At 40.9% G+C, this 27,478-nt stretch overlaps 1 protein-coding gene across 1 annotated transcript in view; it reads left to right on the forward strand.

Moving 5' to 3' along the window:
• The first annotated feature begins 7,511 nt into the window (after nucleotides 1–7,511).
• vap (RAS p21 protein activator vap) overlaps nucleotides 7,512–27,478 on the forward strand; it is a 186,945-nt gene continuing 166,978 nt past the window's right edge. Inside the window, exon 1 of the mRNA XM_070098485.1 lies at nucleotides 7,512–7,710. Coding sequence (XP_069954586.1) covers nucleotides 7,537–7,710 — 174 coding nt within the window. The 5' untranslated portion in view covers nucleotides 7,512–7,536. The remainder of the gene's footprint in view (nucleotides 7,711–27,478) is intronic.

Raw genomic sequence — 27,478 nt, forward strand, 5'->3', positions numbered from 1 at the left:
TCCGGGTCAACCCCTCGGAGATTGAAGCAATTAGCACACAAACTAAGCCAGGAAGCTTGAAAAACGGCTGCAATAGGCTTGCAGGCTGGAGTACACAGGGTGGTGGCTGAGACGGTTCACCTCTGACCTGCCGGCAACCCACAAACAGTCTTCTAACGTCTGAAATACCCTTAAATCCATGCCCACACCGGTGCCACCATTTGTCAAGTGGGTTTTCGATACGTGGATGGGGTAAGAATACTCACGTAGGCTGGTAGTACGTATAATATAATGGAAGGTATGGGGAAGCACCAACAGCCGACCTCTCTCTCTGCTGCCTAACTACGACTGACCCATAGTGCCTACGGGTGAGGGTGTTTGAAATCCTGCTATGGTCAGTAGCAATATGAATACAGTCAATGATTCATACAGACGGTTGGTAGTGAGTCATCTACTGGTACACTGGTTACTGGTAACTGGTTACTAGGAACTGGTACTACTACTGAGAAGTGTTTTGGGTGGACAAGTAATAGGTGGTCAGATGGACACATACCCAAGTGTTGCATATGTACAGTGGAACCTCAAAAATCGAATGTATCACATATCGAACATTTCGAAAATAGGACCATTTTTTCGGACAAACTGTGTCCCTGTTATCGAACACGCCCCTATTTTCGGACCGCCGGGTACGGGACATGTCTGTTGGCCCGCTCTACCCGCGTCCCCACGCAGGCGCCATGAGCAGTCTAGCTTTGTTTATGCTTGAGTGAACACTAACCTGCGCTCTCATTCACACATTTTATGATTATTTCGTTGTGTTTAGTGCTTGTGGGACTGTGAAATAAGCTGCCATGGGCCCAAAGAAACTTGCAACTGGTACCCTTGTGGTAAAGAAAGTGAGAAACACCATAGATGTGAAGTAGGAAATAATACAGAAGTATGAGATTGGTGTGAGACTTGTTGAGCTTGCCAGGATGTATGGGAAAAACAAGTCGACCATCGGTTCTATCCTGTCAAAGAAAGAACAAATCAAGGAAGCTATGTTGCGCAAGGTGTTAATATAGGGAGTGGATGAGGTGCCTTCTTCAAAGATTAAGGAGATTTGTGCCAAGTGGAATGATGTCCAAATGTTTGTGCAGAAGTACCACCCTGGGCAAGCTGAAACAAGCCATCTTTGCAACAAGTTCAGTGACAGAACCATGTCCCATTTTAGAGAAATGTTAAAGAGGTGCCAGAAACAGAGGATTGGGGACAGTTATTTTGTGAGACAGGGGTCCAGTGACTCTCAAGCTGGTCCTAGTGGCATTAAAAGACAGTGAAGGGAAGTAACCCCAGAGAGGGCTTTACCTGAAGTCCTCATGGAGGGGGATTCTCCTTCCAAACACTTACCCCAACTCCCTCTCTCCTCCTCCCTATCTTCCAGATGCCATCAGCAATCTTCAATAAAGGTAAGTAAAAATTCTATTTTATTTGTATTACTATACATAATTAAAAACTATAGTATTTGTTGTATGTAAAACTGTAATTAATCTCTATAAAATGTATTTTTTGTGTGAATATTTTTGGGTTTCTGGAACGGATTAGTTGTATTTCCATTATTTCTTATGGGAAATATTGCTTCGAATTTCAGACTTTTCAAATTTAGAACTAGCTCCTGGAATAGATTAAGTTTGATTTTTGAGGTTCCACTGTATCTAATTTATCAAGTTGTCGGTTCTCAGAAACATTTATCTACATACTTGGAGGGTGTTTTGAGGGTCAATGCCCCCATGGCCAGGCCCAAGACCAGGCCTCGTGGTGGATCAGGATCTGATCAACCAGGTTTGTACATCTTTTTGCATGCTGGCTGCATGCAAAAGGATGTATGAACCACAGCCCGGCTGGTCAGGTACTGACTTTAGGTGCTTGTCTGGTCCCATCTTGAGGACAGTTAGGGGTCTGTTTGTAATCTCCCTTGTGTATGCTGGGAGGCAGTTGAATAGTCTTGGGCTCCTGACACTTATTGTGTTGTCTCTTAGCATACTCATGGCCCCCTTGCTTTTCACTGGGGATATGTTGCACCATCTGCAGAATCTTTTACCTTTTTGAAAACAAAAATGTTTATTTCCTTGCAAAGCTTACAATGTGTGGTTTTCATTTTTTTTATTTTTTTTTTTTTATTAACACATCAACCGTTTCCCACCAAGGCAGAGTGGCCTGAAAAAGAAAAACTTTCATCATCATTCACTCCAACACTGTCTTGCCAGAGGCGTGCTTACTCTACAGTTATAAAACTGCAACATTAACACCTCTCCTTCAGAGTGCCTGCACTCTACTTCTTCCTCCTTTACCCCCTCCCTCCAACCTTTCCTCAGCCGACCCCTACCCCGCCTTCCCTCCACTACAGATTTGTTTACTCTCAAGGTCATTCTCTTTCATTCCATACTCTCTACATGTCCAAACCATCTCAATAACACCTCCTCAGTACTCTGGATAATAGTTTTGGTAATCCCACACCTCCTCATAATCTCCAGACTACGGATTCTCTGCATAATATTCACACCACATGTTGCCCTCAGACATGACATCTCCACTGCTTCCGGCCTCCCAGCACCTATCTTTACATTACACATTATAAAATATTAATTACAATGAAGGCCACTAGCATGCCTAGGCATTTCGGGCAGCCTAATCCTAATTCTTACTCTATATTGACACAGGTTATAGGGTATACTGATATAAAAGTTAGGTAACTGTAGGGATTAAATAGATTTATAATAGTGAGGTAGTACAAAACATATAACAATATGATAATTAGTAAATTTAGTGATAGGAATGGTTTTGGCTCGGCATGATACAGGGAGATAAGATGTTTTTTAATGGTAGTTTTGAAAATGGTGGTTGAGTTTGGGATTCTAGAGTTTTCAAGCAGGGAATTCCATATTTTAGGCATTTTTATGTACATCAAATTTTTGAAGGGGTGATTTCCATGTGGAGATTTGAAACTCGTTCCTCTGTGATTTTCCAAGTGTATATCATCATGTAACTTTTTAATCTGCATTCCAAGAAGTATAGGACAAGGGGCCTCAACCATTCCCAGTAATTTAGGTGCTTAATCGTACTTATACGTGCAGTGAAAGTTCTCTGCATATTCTCCAGGTTTGCAGTTTTGCCTGCCTTGAAAGGGGCCATCAGTGTACAGAAGTACTCCAACCCAGAGAGAACAGGTGATTTTAAAACAATTGTCATTAGCTTTGCACCAATTGTTTTGAAGGTTCTTATTATCCATCCTATCATTTTCTTAGCAGACGTGTTAGAGATATTGTTTTGGTCTTTGAAAGTGAGATTCTCTGACATTATTGCTCCCAGGTCTTTCACATTACTTTTTCACTATGTGTGGTTGGAATTTGCTTTATACTCTGATTCAGGTTTTATTTCTTCGAGTTTTCCATTGTGGAGTAATTGAAATTTTTGTTCGTTGAAATTCATAATGTTTTATGATGCCCATTTAAAGACTTGGTTAATGTCTGCTTGGAAATTTTCTGTGTCCTCCATTGATGACATTGTCATGCAAATTCTTGTATCATCAGCATAGGAGGATACCATGCTGTGGCTTACATCTCTGTCTGTGTCAGATATGAGGACGAGGAAAAAGATGGGAGCGAGTACTGTACTTTGTGGAGCAGCTTTTCACTGTAACTGCCTCTGACTAATGACATTAAACAAATTATCTTTACATTAATGCAGTAGCCTGCATAACAGCAACACATTTTGGCTCACAGCAACGCACCCTGGCTCACAGCATCACACCTTGGCTCATAGCATCACACCTTGCTCATGGCAATATACCCTTTTGAGAGCAAGTGATGCTATTTATGATTAAAGGCATATGAATGGTGTGTTTTCTACAGTTATCTGCAGTAATATACACAGTTTCTCTGGTGGTAGTAGCTTAGAGAGAACATCATATTGTAATTATTATCATATTCTTCTATACACCCGCCCTGCTACCACACCTCACAGTTATATCAATTTGTTCTAGTATGATTGTATTATGTTTCTATGATATATAGTGTGTTTCTTATATAACTTTGGAAAACATGCCATAGATAGATACATTAATGAAAATGTCTCTGCTAGCATAATACACAACATTTAAAGAGCTCAGAGAGACATTCTTATGTTACTGTGTCTTCAACACTAGTGAGACACTCTTAGCTACTCCCTTGCCTGGCATAGCTTCTCCTGCTTTGTAAATGACAAGTAGTGATTTCATTGTACCTGAATGGTGGTACAGTTGGTTTATGTAGGTACAGGTACACACAAAGTAGGTTGGTAGACAGCAGCCACGCAAGGAAGTACTTCCGTCCTACCAAGTGAGTCTGCAATAGAAACCTGTAATTGTTTTACATGATGGTAGGATTGCTGGTGTCTTTTTCCTGTCTCATGAACATGCAAGATTTCAAGTATGTCTTGCAACTTCTGCTTACACTTAGGTCACACTACACATACATGTACAAGCATATACAGTGGACCCCCGCATAGCGATATTAATCCGTGCAAGAGAGCTCATTGTTATGCGAAATTATCGTTATGCGAATGAATTTTCCCCATAAGAAATAATGGAAATCAAATTAATCCGTGCAAGACACCCCAAAGTATGAGAAAAAAAAAATTTTACCGCATGAAATATTAATTTTAATACACACAAACTGAAAAAGGCATGCACAATTACATGACACTTACTTTTATTGAAGATCTGGTGATGATTGATGGGATGGGAGGAGGAGAGTGTGTTAGTGTTTAGAAGGGGAATCCCCTTCCATTAAGACTTGAGGTGTCAAGTCCTTTTCTGGGGTTACTTCCCTTCTTCTTTTAATGCCACTAGGACCAGCTTCAGAGTCACTGGAGTTCTGTCGCACAACATATCTGTCCATAGTGGCCTGTACCTCTCGTTCCTTTATGACTTCCCTAAAGTGTTTCACAACATTGTCAGTGTAATAGTCACCAGCACGGCTTGCAATAGCTGTGTGAGGGTGATTTTCATCCATGAAGGTTTGCACTTCAAGCCACTTTGCACAGATTTCCTTAATCTTTGTAGTAGGCAATTTCTTCAATTTCTCTCTCCCCTCCTTCGAACCAGTTTCCTCAGGTCTGGCCTCTTGCTGTTGAAGTTGATCTATCAGCTCATCAGTGGTTAGTTCTTCATTGTCCTCCTCCACCAACTCTTCCACATCATCCCCACTAACCTCCAACCCCAAGGACTTTCCCAATGCCATATTGGATTCCTCAACTGGCATAGGATTCTCAGGGTTAGCCTGAAACCCTTCAAAATCCCTTTGGTCTACACATTCTGGCCACAGTTTCTTCCAAGCAGAGTTCAAGGTCCTCTTAGTCACTCCCTCCCAAGCCTTACCTATAAGGTTTACACAATTGAGGATATTAAAGTGATCTCTCCAAAAGTCTCTTAGAGTCAGTTGAGTTTCTGAGGTCACTACAAAGCACCTTTCAAACAGAGCTTTTGTGTACAGTTTTTTGAAGTTTGCAATAACCTGCTGGTCCATGGGCTGCAGGAGAGGAGTGGTATTAGGAGGCAAAAACTTCACCTTAATGAATTTCATGTCCCCATAAAGTCGCTCTGCCACGTCTGTAGGATGACCAGGGGCATTGTCTAACACCAGGAGGCACTTAAGTTCTAATTTCTTTTCAGTTAGGTAATCTTTCACATTGGGGGCAAGTGCATGGTGTAACCAGTCATAGAAAAAGTCCCTAGTGACCCATGCCTTACTGTTTGCCCTCCACAGCACACACAAATTTTCCTTGAGGACATTCTTTTGCCTGAACGGTCTGGGAGTTTCAGAGTTATACACTAATAAAGGCTTCACTTTGCAATCACCAGTAGCATTGGAACACATCAACAGAGTAAGCCTGTCTTTCATAGGCTTATGCCCTGGGAGTGCCTTTTCCTCCTGAGTAATGTAGGTCCTGCTTGGCATTTTCTTCCAAAACAGGCCTGTTTCATCACAATTAAACACTTGTTCAGGTTTCAGTCCTTCAGTTTCTATGTACTCCTTGAATTCCTGCACATATTTTTCAGCTGCTTTGTGGTCCGAACTGGCAGCCTCACCATGCCTTATCACACTATGAATGCCGCTACGCCTCTTAAATCTCTCAAACCAACCTTTGCTGGCCTTAAATTCACTCACATCATCACTAGTTGCAGGCATTTTTTTAATTAAATCCTCATGCAACTTCCTAGCCTTTTCACTTATGATCACTTGAGAGATGCTATCTCCTGCTATCTGTTCCTCATTTATCAACACCAATAACAGTCTCTCAACATCTTCCATCACTTGCGATCTCTGTTTCGAAAACACAGTTAAACCTTTGGCAAGAACAGCTTCCTTGATTGCCTTTTTGTTGCCCACAATAGTAGCGATGGTTGATTGGGGTTTACTATACAACCTGGCCAGCTCGGAGACATGCACTCCACTTTCATACTTATCAATGATCTCTTTCTTCATCTCTATAGTAATTCTCACCCTTATTGCTGTAGGGTTGGCACTAGAAGCTTTCTTGGGGCCCATGGTCACTTATTTTGCAGATAAATTCACCAGAAACACTGTAATAATACGAAATGTTCCGATTGTATGCTTGGATGTTACCGCGGAGGCTGGCTGGTAAACAATGCCACCGGCGGAACATGTGAGGCTGGCTAAGGGCGCACATTAGACGCGTCTCGGACAAACAGCGTTGAGCGGGTTTTTTAGCAGTATGCGAGGCAAAATCTTGGCGATAAAATGTAGCGGTATGCGGATTTAACGTTATGTGATGCCAACGGTATGTGGGGGTCCACTGTATAGTGGTCTCCCGCTTTTCGTAGTTCCCGGCAATCGTAAAATTCGCCAATGATAGGGGTATTTTCGTATAAACATGGACTCGCTTTTCATAGGTTGACTCGCGAGTCGTAGTTCGTCCGGGACGCGTACGCACGGCGTGAGCCAGGGCGGCAGCCAGTCTAGCATTGTTTACCAGTGAGCGATGGTCCCCTCACGTGCTGCAGCAAAATATTTCATAATATTTCATTTATTTTAGTGCTTGCAAGTACTAAATAAGCTACCATGGCTCCAAAGAAAGCTCCTAGTGCCAAGCCTGTGGTAAAAAAGTTGAGAAATACGATTGAATTTAAGAAAACCATCATTGAACTGTACATATCACCTTACTTTGGTCTCACAGGCCACATAAGTTACCTGAAAAAACAAAGTAGTTTGCCTTATCTTCCACTGTCTTCTGTGTATATTTCTGCAAGACTGAGGGACTGATTAACCAATTCATTTCTCTCTTATGTTATTTCTCTAACAATATGTTCACATTCTTCCTTATTTTACACCACAAGTTTCTACCTGTGTCATTAGTTTTCATAAAGTTGTCTTTAGTCTTTGATATTTCTTGATATATTGTGTCTGCACCTTTAATGCAGTGTTTTCATTTTGTTCATTTTGAACATCTTTCAAAGCATTGTCTCGCTTTTCTTACCAATATGTGAGGGAGATTATAACTTCGGTATTATTTCAGGAAATGACCAACGACTGGATGGCTGTGCTGCGACCACTGTGTGTTCCACAGATGGTGGGAGCACCTAAGTTACAATCACTTAAATTTATGAAATCTCTGCATCTCACTATTATGCAGGCCACCAGATTACCTTCTAAGATAGTTCCCAGCCCATACTGCCTTGTTTCTCTTAACCAGGTAAGTTCCCAGTCCATACTGCCATGTTTCTCTTAACCAGGTAAGTTCCCAGTCCAGACTGCCTTGCTTCTCTTAACCAGGCATCTTTCCAGCCCATACTTCCTTGCTTCTCTTAACCAGGTAAGTTCCCAGTCCATACTGCTGTGTTTCTCTTAACCATCCTATCATTTTCTTCGCAGATGTGATTGTGGCACTGTTGTGATCCTTGAAAGTGAGATGCTCAGACATTACTACTCTCAGGTCCCTCATGTTATTTTTTGGCTCTATTGTATGATTAGAGTTTGTAGTAAAAATTTTTGAATAAAAATTCAAAATGAAAAGCAAGCATATTATAAGAGGGGCCTGGAGACGTGAATGATGAACAGAGAAAAATGTTATTTTAATGCCAGGATTGTCTACATTATTTACTCTGGACCCTGTTTTGAAATTGGCTTTTTTTGAATTTTGTGTGAAACTGTCCAAATTAACCCTTTCAGGGTCCGTCCCGTAGATCTACGGCTTTACGTTCAGGGTCCAAACCGTAGATCTACGCCAAAATTCTAGTGGCGTCAAATTTAGTGCAAGAAGGCTGGTAAGCCTACAACTAAGAGAATGGGTCTGGGTGGTCAGTGTGCACACTATAGAAAAAATCTGGACGCCCGCATGGCATTGTGGGAACGCCGGCAAAGTAGCTTTGTTCATCGTGCCTGGCGACAAGGAAGCTCTCACTCCCCACTCACTCTCCGGGCGAATTCTGACTCTCCTCTTCACAACTTACAGTTCTAAGACTGATGGAAGTGGAGCTGAAGATGAATTCTTTGGTTTTGAACCATATGGTACCATTGTGCCATATGGTACAATGGGGCCATGTCATACAGTGGTATCATATGGTGCAATGGTATCATATGGTACAATGGTACCATATGGTACAATGTACCATATAGTACATTGTACCATATGGTACATTATACCATATGGTACAGGGTACAGGGACCCTAATGGAAATAAGTCTGTCTGACTTTTTTGGGTTATCCTAGGTTCTCCAAACATAATTACCTGGAGTTTACCTGGAGAAAGTTCCGGGGGTCAACGCCCCCGCAGCCCGGTCTGTGACCAGGCCTCCTGGTGGATCAGAGCCTGATCAACCAGGCTGTTACTGCTGGCTGCACGCAAACCAACGTACGAGCCACAGCCCGGCTGGTCAGGTACCGACTTTAGTATGATGTTCTATGTAACTTTATTTGTGTATACCTAAATAAACTTACTTATGATGCCACATGCACTTGAGTAAGTTTATTCAGGTGTACAGAAATACAATTACATAGATTATCATACACAGCAGCATACGTATAAAATCCTAGGATAACCCAAAATAGTCAGGGTGAAATATTTCCATAGTTATCCCTGTATCTGTACCATATGGTGTCCTGTACTGTATGGTAACCTGTACCATATGGTACCCTGTACCATATGGTACCCTGTACCATATGGTACCCTGTGCCATATGGTACCCTGTGCCATATGGTACCCTGCACCATATGTTATCCTGTACTGCATGGTACCCTATACCATATAGTACAATGTACCATATGGTACCCTGTAACATATGATACCGTGTACCATATGGTCAATAGGTGTTGGTGGCATGAGACACCAGCTAAGAGTGAGTGAGTGGCGACACAAGCTAGCTACTGACTCCGCAGTTTCTGAGACAAAGTGCTTTGTCATCCACCTCAAGGAACACGTCAAGTTCCTGTACACTTGTAAATATATAATAGAACATTACTAATATACAACATTTTTGCATATTTTTGTTGTAAACAACTATTGTAAACAAGATAATAATGAAAATATTAATGTGTTTATTGTGTTGAACACAACAGTACCATATGGTACAATGAATCATATGTTATTATTGTACTGTATGGTACAATGTACCATATGGTACCATTGAATCATATGGTACCATTACACCATATGGTACCATAAGGTACCATTGCACCATATGGTACCATTGTATCATATGGTATCATTGTACCAAATGGTGCCATTGTGCCATATGGTGCCATTGTATCATATGGTACCATTGTATTATGTGCCATTGTACCATATGGTACCATTGCACCCTATGGCACCATTGTACCATATGGTACTATATGGTACCATTGTATTCAACACAATAACTGCACTAATATTTTCATCATTTTGTTTACAATAAACTTGTAAACAAGTTTTGTAAGCAATATAATGATAAACAAATTAGTGCAGTTATTGTGTTGAATACAATGAGTGTACACTTATACAATATACATTATATTGGTCTCACAGGCCACAAATGTTACTAGAAAAAGAAAAAAATTAGAAAAGAAAAGAAAAAAGTATAAAAACGTTAAATAAAAAAATGGGATTTTGCGGAAGTCACTAACGTTGCCGCCACCCGGTCATTTTGGGTCAACTTCCCACCGCTGTATCTCGATAAGTACTGATTAGAATTTTTTTTTTGTCTTATTACCTTCACAAAAATATACTCTTTAATTCTATGAGAATTTTTTTTTTTTTTTTTTTTTTTTTTTTTTTTTTCAAAATTTCTTAGACACTGGAGCACCACTTCAGATTTTGGCCTTGGACCCTGAAGGGGTTAATAAGTTATGATCACTTTATTAAGTAGTTGAAATAGGCAAATCAATTGATAGAATAAATGGAGTTCTACCTAAACAGCTATGAATTTGGTTGATTGGAACAATGAAATTGGCCCGAAATAGGGCTCAAAGTGGGCGAAATCACCGATGCATAAATATCACTGAGACTGCTAACTTCATGAGAGCGTAATTCCATAAGTTTTCCATCAGATTTCGTGCTTTTGGTTTCATTACCTTTGGAAAAAGATTCTCTATCATTTCATAAGAAATAATAACTTTTTTTTTTTTTAATTCTTCAACCTTTGGAGAAAGTTTGCGAGCAGGGATCTCGACACTCAAATTGCTGAAAGATACATTCAACTTTGCTAAATAAACTTTAGTAGTGAGAATTCATTAGCTGATCACGTTATGGGAAATTTCCCTGCTGACTTTTTGCAAATTATTTTTGAGAACTATTACAGTCCAGAGCAAATGTTTAGTGCTGGTGAGAGAGGGCACTCTTGGAAGTGTTTGTCATCAAGAACATTCACTAGCCAAGAAGAGGAGGAGGTTACAGCTGTTCTTAAGCCAGCTAAGCATTGCATCACCATGGTTCTCTGTGCCAGTGAACCAGGTAGTTTAAGTGCAAGCATAGGCTATTTTTTTTTTTGAGAAAAGAATCCATGTGCTCCAAAGATAAAGACAAAATGTGTTTGTGTATTATTTGTCACTTTAACCCTTTGACTGTTTCGATCGTATATACACGTCTAATGAGCCACCGCATTTGACATATTAACCCTTTGACTGTTTCAGGCCCCTCTCTGAAACTGTCATTCTATGTCGCCAAATATTCAAAAAAAAAAATAATTTTTTCTTATGAAAATGTTAAGATTATTTTTCTGAGTGTTTTAGTCCAAAAAAAAAATTTTTGCCATTGGTACTTACCGAGATATAGAGTCGTGAAGTTTGCAGAAAATGAGCGGTGTATGGCAACAGCGGCGACTGCCGCTCACCCGGTAAACTTTAGTTTACTTGTAATTGAAGGTTTTTTGTTTTTTTCACTATTTTATTTTTTCACATAACTTATGTGGCCTATGAGACCAAAGTAATGTGCAATGTACATATATACACTCGTTGTATACAACACAATAAGCACACAAACATAATTATCAATATATTGTTTACAAAACTTGTTTACAAAAACAAACAAACAATCCTCCTCCTCCTCCTCCTCCTTCTCCTCCTCCTCCTTCTCCTCCTCCTCCTCCTTCTCCTCCTCCTTCTCCTCCTCCTCCTTCTCCTCCTCCTCCTTCTCCTCCTCCTCCTTCTCCTCCTCCTCCTTCTCCTCCTCCTCCTTCTCCTCCTCCTCCTTCTCCTCCTCCTCCTTCTCCTCCTCCTCCTTCTCCTCCTCCTCCTCCTCCTCCTTCTCCTCCTCCTCCTTCTCCTCCTCCTCCATTCTCCTCCTCCTCCTCCTCCTCTTCTCCTCCTCCTCCTCCTCCTCCTCCTCCTTCCTCCTCCTCCTCCTCCTCCTCCTCCTCCTCCTCCTCCTTCTCTTTCCTCCTCCTTCTTCCTCGTCCTCCTTCTCCTCCTCCTCCTCCTCCTCCTCCTCCTTCTCCTTCTCCTCCTCCTCCTCCTCCTCCTTCCTCCTCTCCTCCTCCTCCCTTCCTCCTCCTCCTCCTCCTCCTCCTCCTTCCTCCTCCTCCTCCTCTCCTCCTCCTCCTCCTTCCTCCTCCTCCTCCTTCTCCTCCTCCTCCTTCCTCCTCCTCCTCCTCCTCCTCCTCCTCCCTCCTCCTTCTCCTCCTCCTCTTCCTCCTCCTCCTCCTCCTCCTCCTCCTTCCTCCTCCTGCTCCTCCTCCTTCTCCTCCTCCTCCTCCTCCTCCTCCTCTTCCTTCCTCCTCCTTCCTCCTTCTCCTCCTCCTCCTTCCTCCTCCTCCTCCTCTCCTTCCTCCTCCTCCTCCTTCTCCTCCTCCTCCTTCCTCCTCCTCCTCCTCCTCCTCCTCCTCCTTCTCCTCTCCTCCTTCTCCTCCTCCTCCTTCTCCTCCTTCCTCCTCCTCCTCCCTCCTCCTCCTCTCCTTCCTCCTCCTTCCTCCAACCTTCCTCCTCCTCCTCCTTCCTCCTCCTCCTCCTTCCTCCCTATCCTCCTCCTCCTCTCCTCCTCCTCCTCTCCTCCTCCTCCTCCTCCTCCTCACTCCTCCCTCCTCCTTCCTCCCTCCCTCCTCCTCCTCCTCCTCCTTCTCCCTCCTCCTTCCTCCTCCTCCTCCTTCTCCTCCTCCTCCTTCCTTCTCCTCCTCCTCCCTCCTCCTCCTCCTCCTCCTCCTCCTTCTCCTCCTCTCCTTCTCCTTCTCCTTCCTCCTCCTCCTCCTCCTTCCTTCCTCCTCCTTCTCCTTCTCCTCCTCCTCCTCCTCCTCCTCCTCCTCCTCCTCCTCCTCTCCTCCTCCTCCTCCTCCTCCTCCTCCTCCTCCTCCTCCTCCTCCTCCTCCTCCCTCCTCCTCCTCCTCCTCCTCCTCCTTCTCCTCCTCCTCCTCCTCCTCCTCTCCTCCTCCTCCTCCTCCACCTCCTCCTCCCTCCTCCTTCTCCTCCTTCCTCCTCCTCCTCCTTCCTCCTCCTCCTCCTTCTTCCTCCTTCCTCCTCCTCCTCCTTCTCCTCCTCCTTCCTTCCTCCTCCTCCTCCTACTACCTCCTCCTCCTTCCTCCTCCTCCTCCTTCCTCCTCCTCCTCCTTCCTCCTCCTCCTCCTTCTTCCTCCTTCCTCCTCCTCCTCCTCCTTCCTCCTCTTCCTCCTTCCTCCTCTTCCTCCTTCTCCTTCCTCCTCCTTCCTCTCCTCCTCCTTCTCCTTCTCCTCCTCCTTCTTCCTCCTCCTCTCCTCCTCCTCCTTCTCCTCCTCCTCTTTCTCTTCCTCCTTCTCCACCTCCTACTCCTCCTCCTCCTTCTCCTCCTCCTTCCTTCCTCCTCCTCCCTTCTTCCTCCTCCTTCTTCCTCCTCCTCCTCCTTCCTCCTCCTCCTCTCCTTCCTCCTCCTCCTCCTTCCTTCCTCCTCCTCCTCCTCCTTCTCCTCCTCCTCCTCCTCCTCCTCCCTCCTCCTCCTCCTCCTTCTCCTCCTCCTCCTTCTCCTCCTCCTCCTCCTCCTCCTCCTCCTCCTCCTTCTCCTCCTCCTCCTCCTCCTCCTGGTCGTCATCGTGCGTCTTGTGTGCGAGTGTGTGACTTATAAGGGTTGATTTGGAGTCAAAGTCGGCAGCTGTCAAAGTGACATATTGTCTCATTACTCCTCCCCCTCCCGCCTGTCAAAACAATGGATCGGATGCTGCTTCCCCTCCTCCATTCTATCTAATTATCTTTCTCCCTCATTCTGTATCTTTCAATCTGTCTCTTCTTTGTCTGCCTATCTCTGTCTCACTGGTACACATAAATACAAGTATACATAGTGTAAATTACCTAGGATAACCCAAGAAATCCAGACAAAGTGCTATACTCTGCTTGAAGATGTGAGTAAACGTGATGACACAGTCTTGTGGCTCTCTGAGACAGAGAGCTAGATGGACAGACAGGAGCTTGACAGACAGACAAATAGACAGAAATGTTTGTGTACCAGCAAAACAAAGGGAGGGCGATGGTCATGTAATATTTCCTTATCAGCTCTACCCTCGTTTACGCCTCATCAAAGTCAGCCTATCAGGATGTTATCTCCCCTTATCTTGTCACTGTCATGGGGTGGACTTTTTTTTCTTGCTTCAAGGGAACAATATTATTACATCTTCTTCTTCTTCCTCCTCCTCCTCCTCCTCCTCTCCTCCTCCTCCTCCTCCTCCTCCTCCTCCTCCTCCTCCTCCTCCTCCTCCTCCTCCTCCTCCTCCCCTCCTCCTCCTCCTCCTCCCATTGTCTTGGTCCCCTCAAACTCCTCCAAATCAAATGAAATTGATTCTTCACTGATACATCCTCCCATCTGTGTTAGAGCATCACTTGGGAAGTGAGAGAATCCCTAGATTTGCTGGGAATCACATTTATTTCGCCAGACATGCTGAAAAAGGACAACTGAAATGGCATTCCCACAATGCACCACTGGCTCCCGATTTTTATATGGTGCACACTGACCATGAGACCCATTCTTCACATGGGTCCTACCAGCTTTCTCCTGCTTGATTTGAAGCTGCTAGAATTTATGCGTATAAATACGTCAGAAACATTGGCTCGGAAACAGTCAAAGGGTTAATATGCCTTCAAATCAAGCAGGAGAAAGCTGGTAGGCCCACATGTGAGAGAATGGGTCTCCATGGTACCATCATTGTGCACCATATAAAAAAAATCGGGGAGCCAGTGGTGCATTGTGGGAATGCCATTTCAGTAGTCCTTATTCAGCATGCCTAGCGGTAAGAAATATGTGACTCCCCAGCGAATCTGGGACTCTTCTCTTCCCAAGTGATTATCTAACACAGATGGAAGTGTCAGTGAAGATTAATTTCATGGTTTTGAGGAGTTTGTGACCAAAAGCAATGCCCAGGATACCAGAAGAAAGAAAGAAAGGTGAAGGAAGGAGAAGGAAATAAGAAAAAAGAAAGAAGAAAGAAGTTGAAAGAAAGATAATTACTAGGAGGATGGAGGGGAAGTGAGCATCCGACTCCATTCTTTTGACAGGCAGTAGGGGGAGTGAGTAATGAGACAGTATATTATTTTGACAGGTGCCAGACCCTGACTCAGTACATTTAGAAGTCCACACACACAACACAATGAAAGTGTCCAGTGACTATACATGTATTTATGTATATATATATATATTATAGAAACCAGAAGGAAGGAAAGAATGAAGAAATAATGAAGAAAGAAAGAAAGGTAGGTAGGAATGATGACACAGGAACATTTACCTAGGATAACTACCTAACACAACTGCCTGGTACTACTTTGAAGAAAACTGCTCTGAGGAGGTGTTTTTTCTGCGCACATTCAAAAAAAAAAAGGCCACAAAAATGCAGAGACACTCGTTTTATGTGTGAGGAGTGTAAAACACCATTGTGTGTGAAACCATGTTTCAAAGAGGTCCACAAGCTGCAAAACGTCTAGAAACATATCCAGTGACTGTACATTTGTATATATACAGTGGACCCTCGCCTAACGATATTAATCCATTCCTGAGAGCTCATCGTTAGCCGAAATTATCGTTAGCCGAGTTAATTTTCCCCGTAAGAAATAATGGAAATCCAATTACTCTGTTAGAGACAGCCAAAAGTATTAATTTTTTTTTTTTTTCAAGAAATATACATTTCCCTACAAAGAAAACAATAAGACATGCACAATAACTACATAAATAAATGTTAAAATGACACTTACCTTTATTGCAGAGTATTGATGAGTGATGAGACACTGTTTTTCTTGAACACTGGGATTTTCAGAGTGATACACCAGTAAAGTCTTCACTGTGCAGTCCCCACTAACATTACAACAAAACATGAGAGTTAGCCTGTCTTTCATAGGCTTGTGTCCTGGGAGTGCATTTTCCTCCTGAGTAATGTAGGTCCTGTTTGGCATTTTCTTCCAGAACAGGCCTGTTTCGTCACAATTGAACACTTGTTGGGGGATGAATTTTTCAGCTTCGCCATGCCTTATTGCAGTGTGTATGCCACTACAATTCTTAACCCTTTCAGGGTCCAAGGCCAAAATCTGAAGTGGTGCCCCAGTGTCCCAAGAATTTTCAAAAAAAAAAATTGTTATTTTTTCTTATGAAATGGTAGAGAATCTTTTTGTGAATGTAATAAAACAAAAAGTACGAAATTTGATGGAAAATTGATGAAATTATGCTCTCGTGAACTTTGATGTGTCAGCGATATTTACGAATCGGCGATTTTGCCGACTTTGACTTCCATTTTAGGCCAATTACATTATTCCAGTCAACCAAATTCTTAGCTATTTCACTGGTATCACTTCTATTCTATCGATTGAGCACAAGAAATCGCCAAGTCAACTGTTTCAACTACAAAATAAAGTGATCGGAAATTGGTAATTTGGCCAATTTAACACAAAGTTCAAAATATTCCAATTTTAAAATAGAGTCCAGAATAAACAATGTAGGTATTCCTGGTGCTAAACTAACATTTCCTCTGTTCATTAGTTATGTTTTGAGGCTTTACAAATAAATTCCATTTTGATTTTTTATTCACATAATGAATTTTTATTCACACCAAAAAATAGAAGATTTACTGTTATGCAATATTGTAATAATTGTATAAATATCATCACCACATTTGTGAATGTATATTAGACCCACCAGCTGGTGTGTATTAGACGTGTGAGGTCGTTTGTTTACTCTTGAACATCGGCAAAAATTTAACATTTCCGCCACTTTGAGCTCAGTTTCAAGCCATTTCCAGTGCTAAAACCAATCAAAATTATCTCTATTTCTGTAATATATCTTCCATACTATCAAATGAGACCAAGAAATCACAAATACAACTATAAAAAAACATTCAAAAAAACACTGCAAAGTCGCTGTTTTAATAAAAAATTACGGTCTCAGTTTTTTTTCTCTCATTATGCAGTGTGCTGCAGGATTTGTTTTATGTGGTGCACACATACCACATAGATGTATTCTCTCATATCTAGGCCCAAATTTACCACTCACAGTTTATCAGAGTGAGCTGAGCTAATGACGTAGATCTACGGTTTGGACCCTGAACGTAAAGCCGTAGATCTATGGGACGGACCCTGAAAGGGTTAAATCTCTCAAACCAACCTGTGCTGGCCTTAAATTCACCAATATGAGCACTAGTTTCAGTCATTTATTCCTGTTCACCTGGGTGTTAGTCAACTAGTGTGGGTGGCATCCTGAGGGACAAGATTAAGGACCCCAATGGAAATAAGTTAGACAGTCCTCGATGATCCACTGACTTTCTTGGGTTATACTGGTGGTTAACCCTCTGGGTTTAATCGTTTCTCGGTAATTGTTTCACGTTAAGCCACACCAACAACACACTCTCCACAACTTTGAGTAGTACAGCTGATGGTGGTGCAGCAACAGCTGACTGTGGTGGAGCAACAGCTGACTGTGGTGCAGCAGCAGCTGACTGATCCAGCAACAGCTGACTGGTCCAGCAACAGCTGACCATGGTGCAGCAGCAGCTGACTGATCCAGCAACAGCTGACTGGTCCAACAACAGCTGACCATGGTGCAGCAGCAACTGACTGATCCAGCAACAGCTGACTGGTCCAGCAACAGCTGACTGGTCCAGCAACAGCTGACAGTGGTGCAGCAGCAGCTGACTGATCCAGCAACAGCTGAGTGGTCCAGCAACAGCTGACTGGTCCAGCAAGAGCTGACCATGGTGCAGCAGCAGCTGACTGATCCAGCAACAGCTGACTGGTCCAGCAACAGCTGACTGGTCCAGCAACAGCTGACTGTGGTGCAGCAGCAGCTGACTGATCCAGCAACAGCTGACTGGTCCAGCAACAGCTGACTGGTCCAGCAACAGGTGACCGTGGTGCAGCAGCAGCTGACTGATCCAGCAACAGCTGACCATGGTGCAGCAGCAGCTGACTGATCCACCAAAAGCTGACTGGTCCAGTAACAGCTGACCTTGGTGCAGCAACAGCTGACTGATCCACCAACAGCTGACTGGTCCAGCAACAGCTGACCATGGTGCAGCAACAGCTGACTGATCCAGCAACAGCTGACTGGTCCAGCAACAGCTGACCATGGTGCAGCAACAGCTGACTGATCCAGCAACAGCTGACTGGTCCAGCATTAGCTGACCGTGGTGCAGCAGCAGCAGCAGCAGCAGCTGACTGTGGTACGATAGTATTTATCACCCTTTTCACCACAAGGTTGTCACTAGAAGCTTTCTTTGGGCCCATGGTGGCTTATTTAGCAGTTACAAGCACTATAAACAATGGAATAATACAAAATGTATCGAATGTATGCATGCAACCGACCACCCTGGCTTGTAAACAATGCCACCGGCGGAACAAGTGAGGCTGGCTCAGGCCGCACATGGACGCATCTCAGACGAATCGCGTTGAGCGAGTTTTTAGCGCTAGGTGAGGCAAAATTTTTGCTTTAAAATGTATCACTAGGCGAATTTAATGTTATGTGATGCCAACGTTAGGCGAGGGTCCACTGTATATACGTATATATATATATTTTTTTTTCAACAAGTCGGCCATCTCCCACCGAGGCAGGGTGACCCAAGAAGAAAGAAAATCCTCAAAAAGAAAATACTTTCATCATCATTCAACACTTTCACCTCACTCACACATAATCACTGTTTTTGCATAGGTGCTCAGAACACAACAGTTTAGCAGCATATGCGTATAAGAATACACAACATATCCCTCCAAACTGCTAATATCCCGAACCCCTCCTTTAAGTGCAGCATTGTACTTACCATTTCCAGGACTCAAGTCCGGCTTTATAAAAATAACCGGTTTCCCTGAATCTCCCACCGAGGCAGGGTGACCCAAAGAGAAAGAAAATCCCCAAAAAGAAAATACTTTTATCATCATTCAACACTTTCACCTCAATAACACATAATCACTGCTTCTGCAGAGGTGCCCAGAATACAGCAGTTTAGAAGTATATACATATAAAAATACACATTATATCTCTCCAAACTGCCAATATCCCAAACCCCTCCTTTAGAGTGCAGACATTGTACTTCTGTACTTTCATACATATCCTTCTTTGCCTCCATAGATAACATTTTTTGCCTCCACATCTACCTCAATGCAACACTCACTTTTTTTCCTTCATCAATTCTATGGTTATCCTCATCCTTCATAAATCCATCCGCTGACACGTCAACTCCCAAATACAGTGGACCCCCGGTTAACGATATTTTTTCACTCCATAAGTATGTTCAGGTGCCAGTACTGACCGAATTTATTCCCATAAGGAATATTGTGAAGTAGATTATTCCTTTCAGACCCCCAAACATACACGTACAAACGCACTTACATAAATACACTTACATAATTGGTCACATTTGGAGGTAATCGTTATGCGGGGGTCCACTGTATCTGAAAACATTCGCTTCTTCCATACTCCTCCTCCCCAATTTGATATCCAATTTTTCTTTATCTAAATCATTTGATACTCTCATCACCTTACTCTTTTCTATGTTCACTTTCAACTTTCTACCTTTACACACACTCCCAAATTCGTCCACTAACCTTTGCAATTTTTCTTTAGAATCTCCCATAAGCACAGTATCATCAGCAAAAAGTAACTGTTTCACTTCCCATTTTGTATTTAATTCCCCATAATTTAATCCCACCCTTCTCCTGAACACCCTAGCATTTACTTCTTTTACAACCCCATCTATAAATATATTAAACAACCATGATACATTACACATCCCTGTCTAAGACCTACTTTTACCGGGAAGTAGTCTCCCTCTCTTCTACACACCCTAACCTGAGCCTCACTATCCTCATGAAAACTCTTTACAGCATTTAGTAACTTACCACCTATTTCATACACAGTGGAACCTCTACTTGCGAGTTTAATCCATTCCATGACCTTGCTCGCAACTGGATTTGCTCGTTTGCAGAGTCAATTTTCCTCATTTAAATTAATTGAAATGCAATTAATCCGTTCCAGTGGAATTCTGTACTTCAATCATTTCGTTAATATCAACTCTACGGCTTATTTATCTATCACAGTTCATCTGGTATGACATAACAAACAATATGAATAACATAGAAACATGAAATATACTTTAGTATGAATAAAATATGTCATTCATGTAGCGGTATGGGCGGAGTTGGTGGTGGAGGAGAGTTTGTCTGAACACTGGGCTAAATTCTTCATGAATAATTTCGCTAATATCATCTATACTGCTTATTTATGTATCACAGTTCATCTAGTATGACATAACAAACAATATGAATACCATAGAAACATGATATATACTCTAGAATGAATAAAATATGTCATTCATGTAGCGGTATGGGCGGAGTTGGCGATGGAGGAGAGTTTGTCTGAACACCGAGCAAAATTCTTCATGAATAATTTCGCTAATATCATCTATACGGCTTATTTATATATCACAGTTCATCTAATATGACATAACAGACAATATAAATAACGTAGAAACATGATATGTACTCTAGAATGAATAAAATATGTCATTATGTAACAGGTGGAGGCGGCCACAACCGCTCCCTCTTTGTTGTGGTAAACACTGCCATCTAGTGATGGCCTTTTGAAGCCGTCTATTATTATAATTCTTATATGTAGTACATTATTATTATGTATGTATTATTATTATACATATTATTATTATTATTGTATTATATTATTATTATTATTATTATTATTATTGTATTATACTATTATTATTATTATTATTATTGTATTATACTATTATTATTATTATTATTATTATACATATTGTTATTATATTATTATTATTATTATACATATTATTATTATTATTATCATTCTTTCTTTCTTTCAACACACTGGCCGTATCCCACCGAGGCGGGGTGGCCCAAAAGGAAAAACGAAAGTTTCTCCTTTTACATTTAGTAATATATACAGGAGAAGAGGTTACTAGCCCCTTGCTCCCGGCATTTTAGTCACCTCTTAAAACACGCATGGCTTACGGAGGAAGAGGAAATGGAGATAAGAGGAAATAAACAAGAATAAGAACTAGAAAGAAAATGGAAGAAAACCCAGAGGGGTGTGTATATATATGTGCTTGTACATGTATGTGTAGTGTGACCTAAGTGTAAGTAGAAGTAGCAAGACATAACTGAAATCTTGCATGTTCATGAGACAGAAAAAAGAACACCAGCAATCCTACAATCATGTAAAACAATTACAGGCTTTCGTTTTACACTCACTTGGCATTACGGTAGTACCTCCCTGGGCGGTTGCTGTCTACCAACCTACTACCTATGATTATTATCATTATTATTATTATTATATAAATTATTTGTAATTCTTATTCACACAAAAAATATAAGATTTACTGTTATTCCTTATTGCAATAATTGTATAAATATGTCAACCCATTCACGACTGCATATTGTAATGGACAGTGACGTCATTTGTTTACACTGAAACAGCCAAGCAATGGACCATTTCTCCTAGGTTGAGCTCTATTTCAAGGCACTTTTCGTCATGAAAGCAATCAAAATCATATCTATTTCTGTAATATATCTTCCATTCTATCAAATGAGACCAAAAAAACGAGAATACAACCATAAAAACCATTTGAAATTACCACTAAGGGGTGACTAATTGTTGAGAAGTGAACTCCATTATTTATGCTTAGATTTCTTTCATTTTTGGTGTACATTAAGAAGCATCTTTCCATCATACATTGCCTAAGTTTCAATAAGATAGTCCAACAAACAAATGAGATACAATTCCCGACATCAAGAGCAAGAGCCCCTCACCAGTGTCAAGGAACCTACCTTAAGGTCTGCTCGCTTGTGGAAATTTTGTTCGTGTATGAAAGCAAAAAATCGACCCATGGACTGCTCGTATTTGGAAAAACTCGCAAGTGGACACGCTCGCAAGTAGGGGTTCCACTGTACTTGCAATATCTGCCATATTGCTCCCCTATCCACTCTGTCATATGCCTTTTCTAAATCCATAAATGCAATAAAAACTTCCCTACTTTTATCTAAATACTGTTTACATATATGCTTCAATGTAAACACTTGATCTACACATCCCCTACCCACTCTAAAACCTCCTCGCTCATCCGCAATTCTACATTCTGTCTTGCCTCTAATTCTTTCAATAATAACCCTACCATACGCTTTTCCTGGTATACTCGGTAAACTTATTCCTCTATAATTTTTACAATTCTAGGTAGTAGGCTGGTAGACAGCAACTGCCCAGAGAGGCACTACGGTCCTGCCAAGTGAGTGTAAAACGGAATCCTGTAATTGTTTTACATGATGGTAGGATTGCTGGTGTCCATTTTTCTGTCTCATAAACGTGCAAGGTTTCAGGTACGTCTTGCTACTTCTACTTACACTTAGGTCACACTACACATACATGTACAAGCACATATATACACACCCCTCTGGGTTTTCTTCTATTTTCTTACTAGTTCTTATTCTTGTTTATTTCCTCTTACCTCCATGGGGAAGTGGAACAGAATTCTTCATCCGTAAGCCATGCGTGTTGTCAGAGGCGACTAAAATGCCAGGAGCAAGGGGCTAGTAACCCCTTCTCCTGTATATATATCACTAAATGTAAAACGAGAAACTTTCGTTTTTCTTTTTGGGCCACCCTGCCTTGGTGGGATACGGCTGGTTTGTTGAAAAAAAATAAAAATTTTTACTATCTCTTTTGTCCCCCTTCTTTTTATATAAAGGGACTATACATGCTCTCTGCCAATCCCTAGGTACCTTCCCCTCTTTCATACTTTTATTAAACAAAAATACCAACCACTACAACACTGTGTCCCCCCCTGCTTTTAACATTTCTGTCATGATCCCGTCAGTTCCAGCTGCTTTACCCCCTTTCATTCTATGTAATGCCTCACGCACCTCCCCCACACTCACATCCTGCTCTTCTTCACTCCTATAAGATGATATACCTCCCTGGCCAGTGCATGAAATTGCCGCCTCCCTTTCTTCGTCGACGTTCAAAAGTTCCTCAAAATATTCTCGCCATCTACCCAAAACCTCCATCTCCCCATCTACTAACTCCCCTACTCTGTTTTTAACTGATAAATCCATTTGTTCCTTAGGCTTTCTTAACTTGTTTAACTCACTCCAAAATTTTTTCTTATTTTCATTAAAATTCCTTGACAGTGCCTCTCCCACTCTATCATCCGCTCTCCTTTTGCACTCTCTCACCACTCTCTTCACCTTTCTTTTACTCTCTATATACTCTACTCTTCTTATAACACTTCTGCTTTGTAAATACCTCTCATAAGCTACCTTTTTCTCTTTTATCACACCCTTTACTTCATCATTCCACCAATCACTCCTCTTTCCTCTTGCACCCACCCTCCTATAACCACCAACTTCTGCCCCACATTCTAATACTGCATTTTTAAAACTATTCCAACCCTCTTCAACCCCCTCCCTCCCTCCACTCATACCTGCACCAGCCCACCATTCTGCCAATAGTTGCTTATATTTCACCCGAACTTCCTCCTCCCTTAGTGTATACACTTTCACCTCCCTCTTACTTGTTGTTGCCATTTTCCTCTTATCCCATCTACCTCTTACTCTAACTGTAGCTACAACTAGATAATGATCCGATATATCAGTTGCCCATCTATAAACGTGTACATCCTGGAGCCTACCCATCAACCTTATATCCACCAATACATGACCTAACAAAGTACAGTGGACCCTCAGCTAACGATGGCATCAGCTAACGTTAAATCCAGCTAATGATACATTTTAACGCAAAAATTTTGCCTCGGCTAACACTAAAAAACTCGCCCAACGCTATTCGTTCAAGATGCGTCCACGTGTGGCCTGAGCGTGCCTCAGGTGTCCCGTGGGTGCCAGTGTTTACAAGCTAGCCAGTGCGGTCACATCCACGCATACAATCAGAACATTTCATATTATCACAGCGTTTTTAGTGATTGTACATGCAAAATAAGTTACCATGGGCCCCAAGAAAGCTTCTAGTGCCAACCATGCAGTAAAAAAGGTGAAAATTACTATGGAAATGAAGTGGATAAATGAAAAACAGATAGCAGGAGATACCATCTCTCAAGCGATCATATGTAAAAAGGGTGGGAAATATGTACTATCGTACCATGGTCAGCTGCTGCTGCACCACTGTCAGCTGCTGCTGCACCAAAGTCAGCTGTTGCTGCACCACGGTCAGCTGTTACTGCACCACGGTCAGCTCTTGCTGCACCAGTCAGCTGTTGCTGAACCACGGTGAGCTGCTGTTGCACCACGGTCAGCTGCTGCTGCACCACAGTCAGCTGCTGCTGCACCACAGTCAGCTGCTGCTATACCACTGTCATCTTTTGCGGCACCACGGTCAGCTGCTGCTGCACCAAAGTCGGCTGTTTCTGCACGACGGTCAGCTGTTGCTGCATGACGGTCAGCTGGTCCTAGTGGCATTAAAAGAAGAAGGGAAGTAACCCCGGAAAAGGACGTGCTACCTAAAGTCCTATTGGAAGGGGATTCCACTTCTAAACATTAATAACTTCCATACTCTCCCCTCCTCCCATCCCATCAATCATCACCAGATCTTCAATAAAGGTAAGTGTCAGTTTGTGTGTATTAAAATTAATATTTCCTGTGGTAAATTTTTTTTTTTCATACTTTGTGGCGTCTTGCATGGATTAATTTGATTTCCATTATTTCTTATGGGGAAAATTAATTCAGCTAATGATAATTTCGGCTAACGATGAGCTTTCAGGAACGGATTAATATCGTTAGCTGAGGGTCCACTGTACTTTCATTACGTGCTACATCATACCTTGTATATTTATTTATCCTCTTTTTCATAAAATATGTATTACTTATTACCAATCCTCTTTCTACACATAGCTCAAATAAAGGCTCCCCATTTTCATTTACCCCTGGCACCCCAAATTTACCTACTACTCCCTCCACAAATTTTTTTCCCATTTTAGCATTAAAATCCCCAACCACAAGTACTCTCACACTTGGTTCAAAACTCTCCACGCAATTACTCAACATTTCCCAAAATCTCTCTCTCTCTCATCTATACTTCTCTCTTCCTCAGGTGCATATACTCTTACTATAACCCACTTCTCACATCCAACTATTACTTTACTCCACATAATCCTTGAATTAATACACATAAAGTCCCTCTTTTCCTGCCATAGCTTATCCTTCAACATCATTGCTACTCCTTCTTTAGCTCTAACTCGATTAGAAACCCCTGACCTAATCCCATTTATTTATCTCCACTGAAACTCACCCACCTCCTTCAGATTTGTGTCACTTAAAGCCAGGATATCCAGCTTCTTCTCATTCATAACATCCACAATCATCTCTCTCTTATCATTCGCACAATATCCACGCACATTCAGACTTCCCACTTTATTTATTTATTTATTTATTTAGTAATTTTAGCATACGTACAGAGGTACAAAAAAATACAGGTAAGAGCAGCATGCCAAAGCCACTTATATGCATAGCATTACGGGCTGGCTTAAAATTAACTTAAGATTAACTAAGCAATGATGAAATCAGTGATAAAACATTATTGTAAACAGATAACTATAAAGCACAAATGAGTATTACAAAGACAGGTCATATGGTTGCATGCATTGTTGTACATTCAGTCGAATGGAGTATTCTGTTAGTGTATTTAAAAAAATAACAAAGTTAGATTGGGTCCTAGGTTTAACATTTGTGTGATATAATTGTGAGTAACATTTAGGATATACAATTTATAAGGTTCAGTTATTCAGTATTTATTTGGTTTTGAGTGAGTAAGTGATCTTTGAGAAGAGACTTGAATTTATAAACAGGTAGTGTTTCTTTTATATTTACAGGTAATGAATTCCAGATTTTAGGGCCTTTTATGTGCATTGAGTTTTTGCATAGCGTGAGATGGACACGAGGAACATCAAAGAGTGATCTGTGCCTTGTGTTATGGTCATGTGTTCTGTTGAGGTTGGCAAGGAGATGTTTAAGGGGAGGGTTAATATCAGAGTTAAGTGTTCTATGTATGTAATAGGTGCAGTAATAAGTATGTCTATACGTATATGCTTCTAAACTGTTGTATTCTGAGCACCTCTGCAAAAACAGTGATGATGTGTGAGTGTGGTGAAAGTGTTGAATGATGATGAAAGCATTTTCTTTTTGGGGATTTTCTTTCTTTTTTGAGTCACCCTGCCTCGGTGGGAGACGACAGACTTGTTGAAATATATATATATATATATATATATATATATATATATATATATATATATATATATATATATATATATATATATATATATATATATATATATATATATATATATATATATATATATATATATATATATATATATATATATATATATATATATATATATGTATGTATGTATGTATGTTGGAGTGTGAGCAAAGTAACATTTATGAAGGGGTTCAGGGAAACCGGCAGGCCGGACTTGAGTCCTGGAGATGGGAAGTACAGTGCCTGCACTCTGAAGGAGGGGTGTTAATGTTGCAGTTTAAAAACTGTAGTGTAAAGCACCCTTCTGGCAAGACAGTGATGGAGTGAATGATGGTGAAAGTTTTTCTTTTTTGGGCCACCCTGCCTTGGTGGGAATCGGCCAGTGTGATAATAAATAAAAAAAATAATATATATATATATATATATATATTCTTTTTTTTTTTTTTTTTCAACAAGTCGGCCGTTTCCCACCGAGGCAGGGTGACCCAAAAAAGAAAGAAAATCCCCAAAAAGAAAATACTTTCATCATCATTCAACACTTTCACCACACTCGCACGTTATCACTGTTTTTGCAGAGGTGCTCAGAATACAACAGTCTAGAAGCAATACACATATGAAGATACACAACATATCCCTCCAAACTGCCAATATCCCAAACCCCTCCTTTAAAGTGCATTCATTGTACTTCCCATTTCCAGGACTCAAGTCCGACTCAAGTCGGTTGTCTCCCACCGAGGCATATATATATATATATATATATATATATATATATATATATATATATATATATATATATATATATATATATATATATATATATATATATATATTATATATATATATATATATATATATATATATATATATATATATATATATATATATATATATATTATATATATATATATATATATATATATATATATATATATATATATATATATATATATATATATATATATATATATATATATATATATATATATATATATATATATATATATATATATATATATATATATATATATATATATATATATATATATATATATATATATATATATATATATATATATATATACAGTGGTCCCTTGATTATCGACGGTAATCCGTTCCTGGAAGCCGGTCGATTATCGAAATGGTCGATTTACGAATCAATTTTCCCCATAAGAAATAATGTAAATTCAATTAATCCGTTCCTGACACCCAGAAGTATTAAAACAAAAAAATTTTTTACATGAAATATTCATGTAGTACATAAACAATACAATGGGAAATGATGAATGAAACATTAACAGTATAACACTTACCTTTATTGGTGATTCTTCTTAGTGTA

This window comes from Cherax quadricarinatus, chromosome 62, assembly GCF_038502225.1.
Source record: "Cherax quadricarinatus isolate ZL_2023a chromosome 62, ASM3850222v1, whole genome shotgun sequence".
Classification (NCBI taxonomy): Eukaryota; Metazoa; Arthropoda; class Malacostraca; order Decapoda; family Parastacidae; genus Cherax; species Cherax quadricarinatus.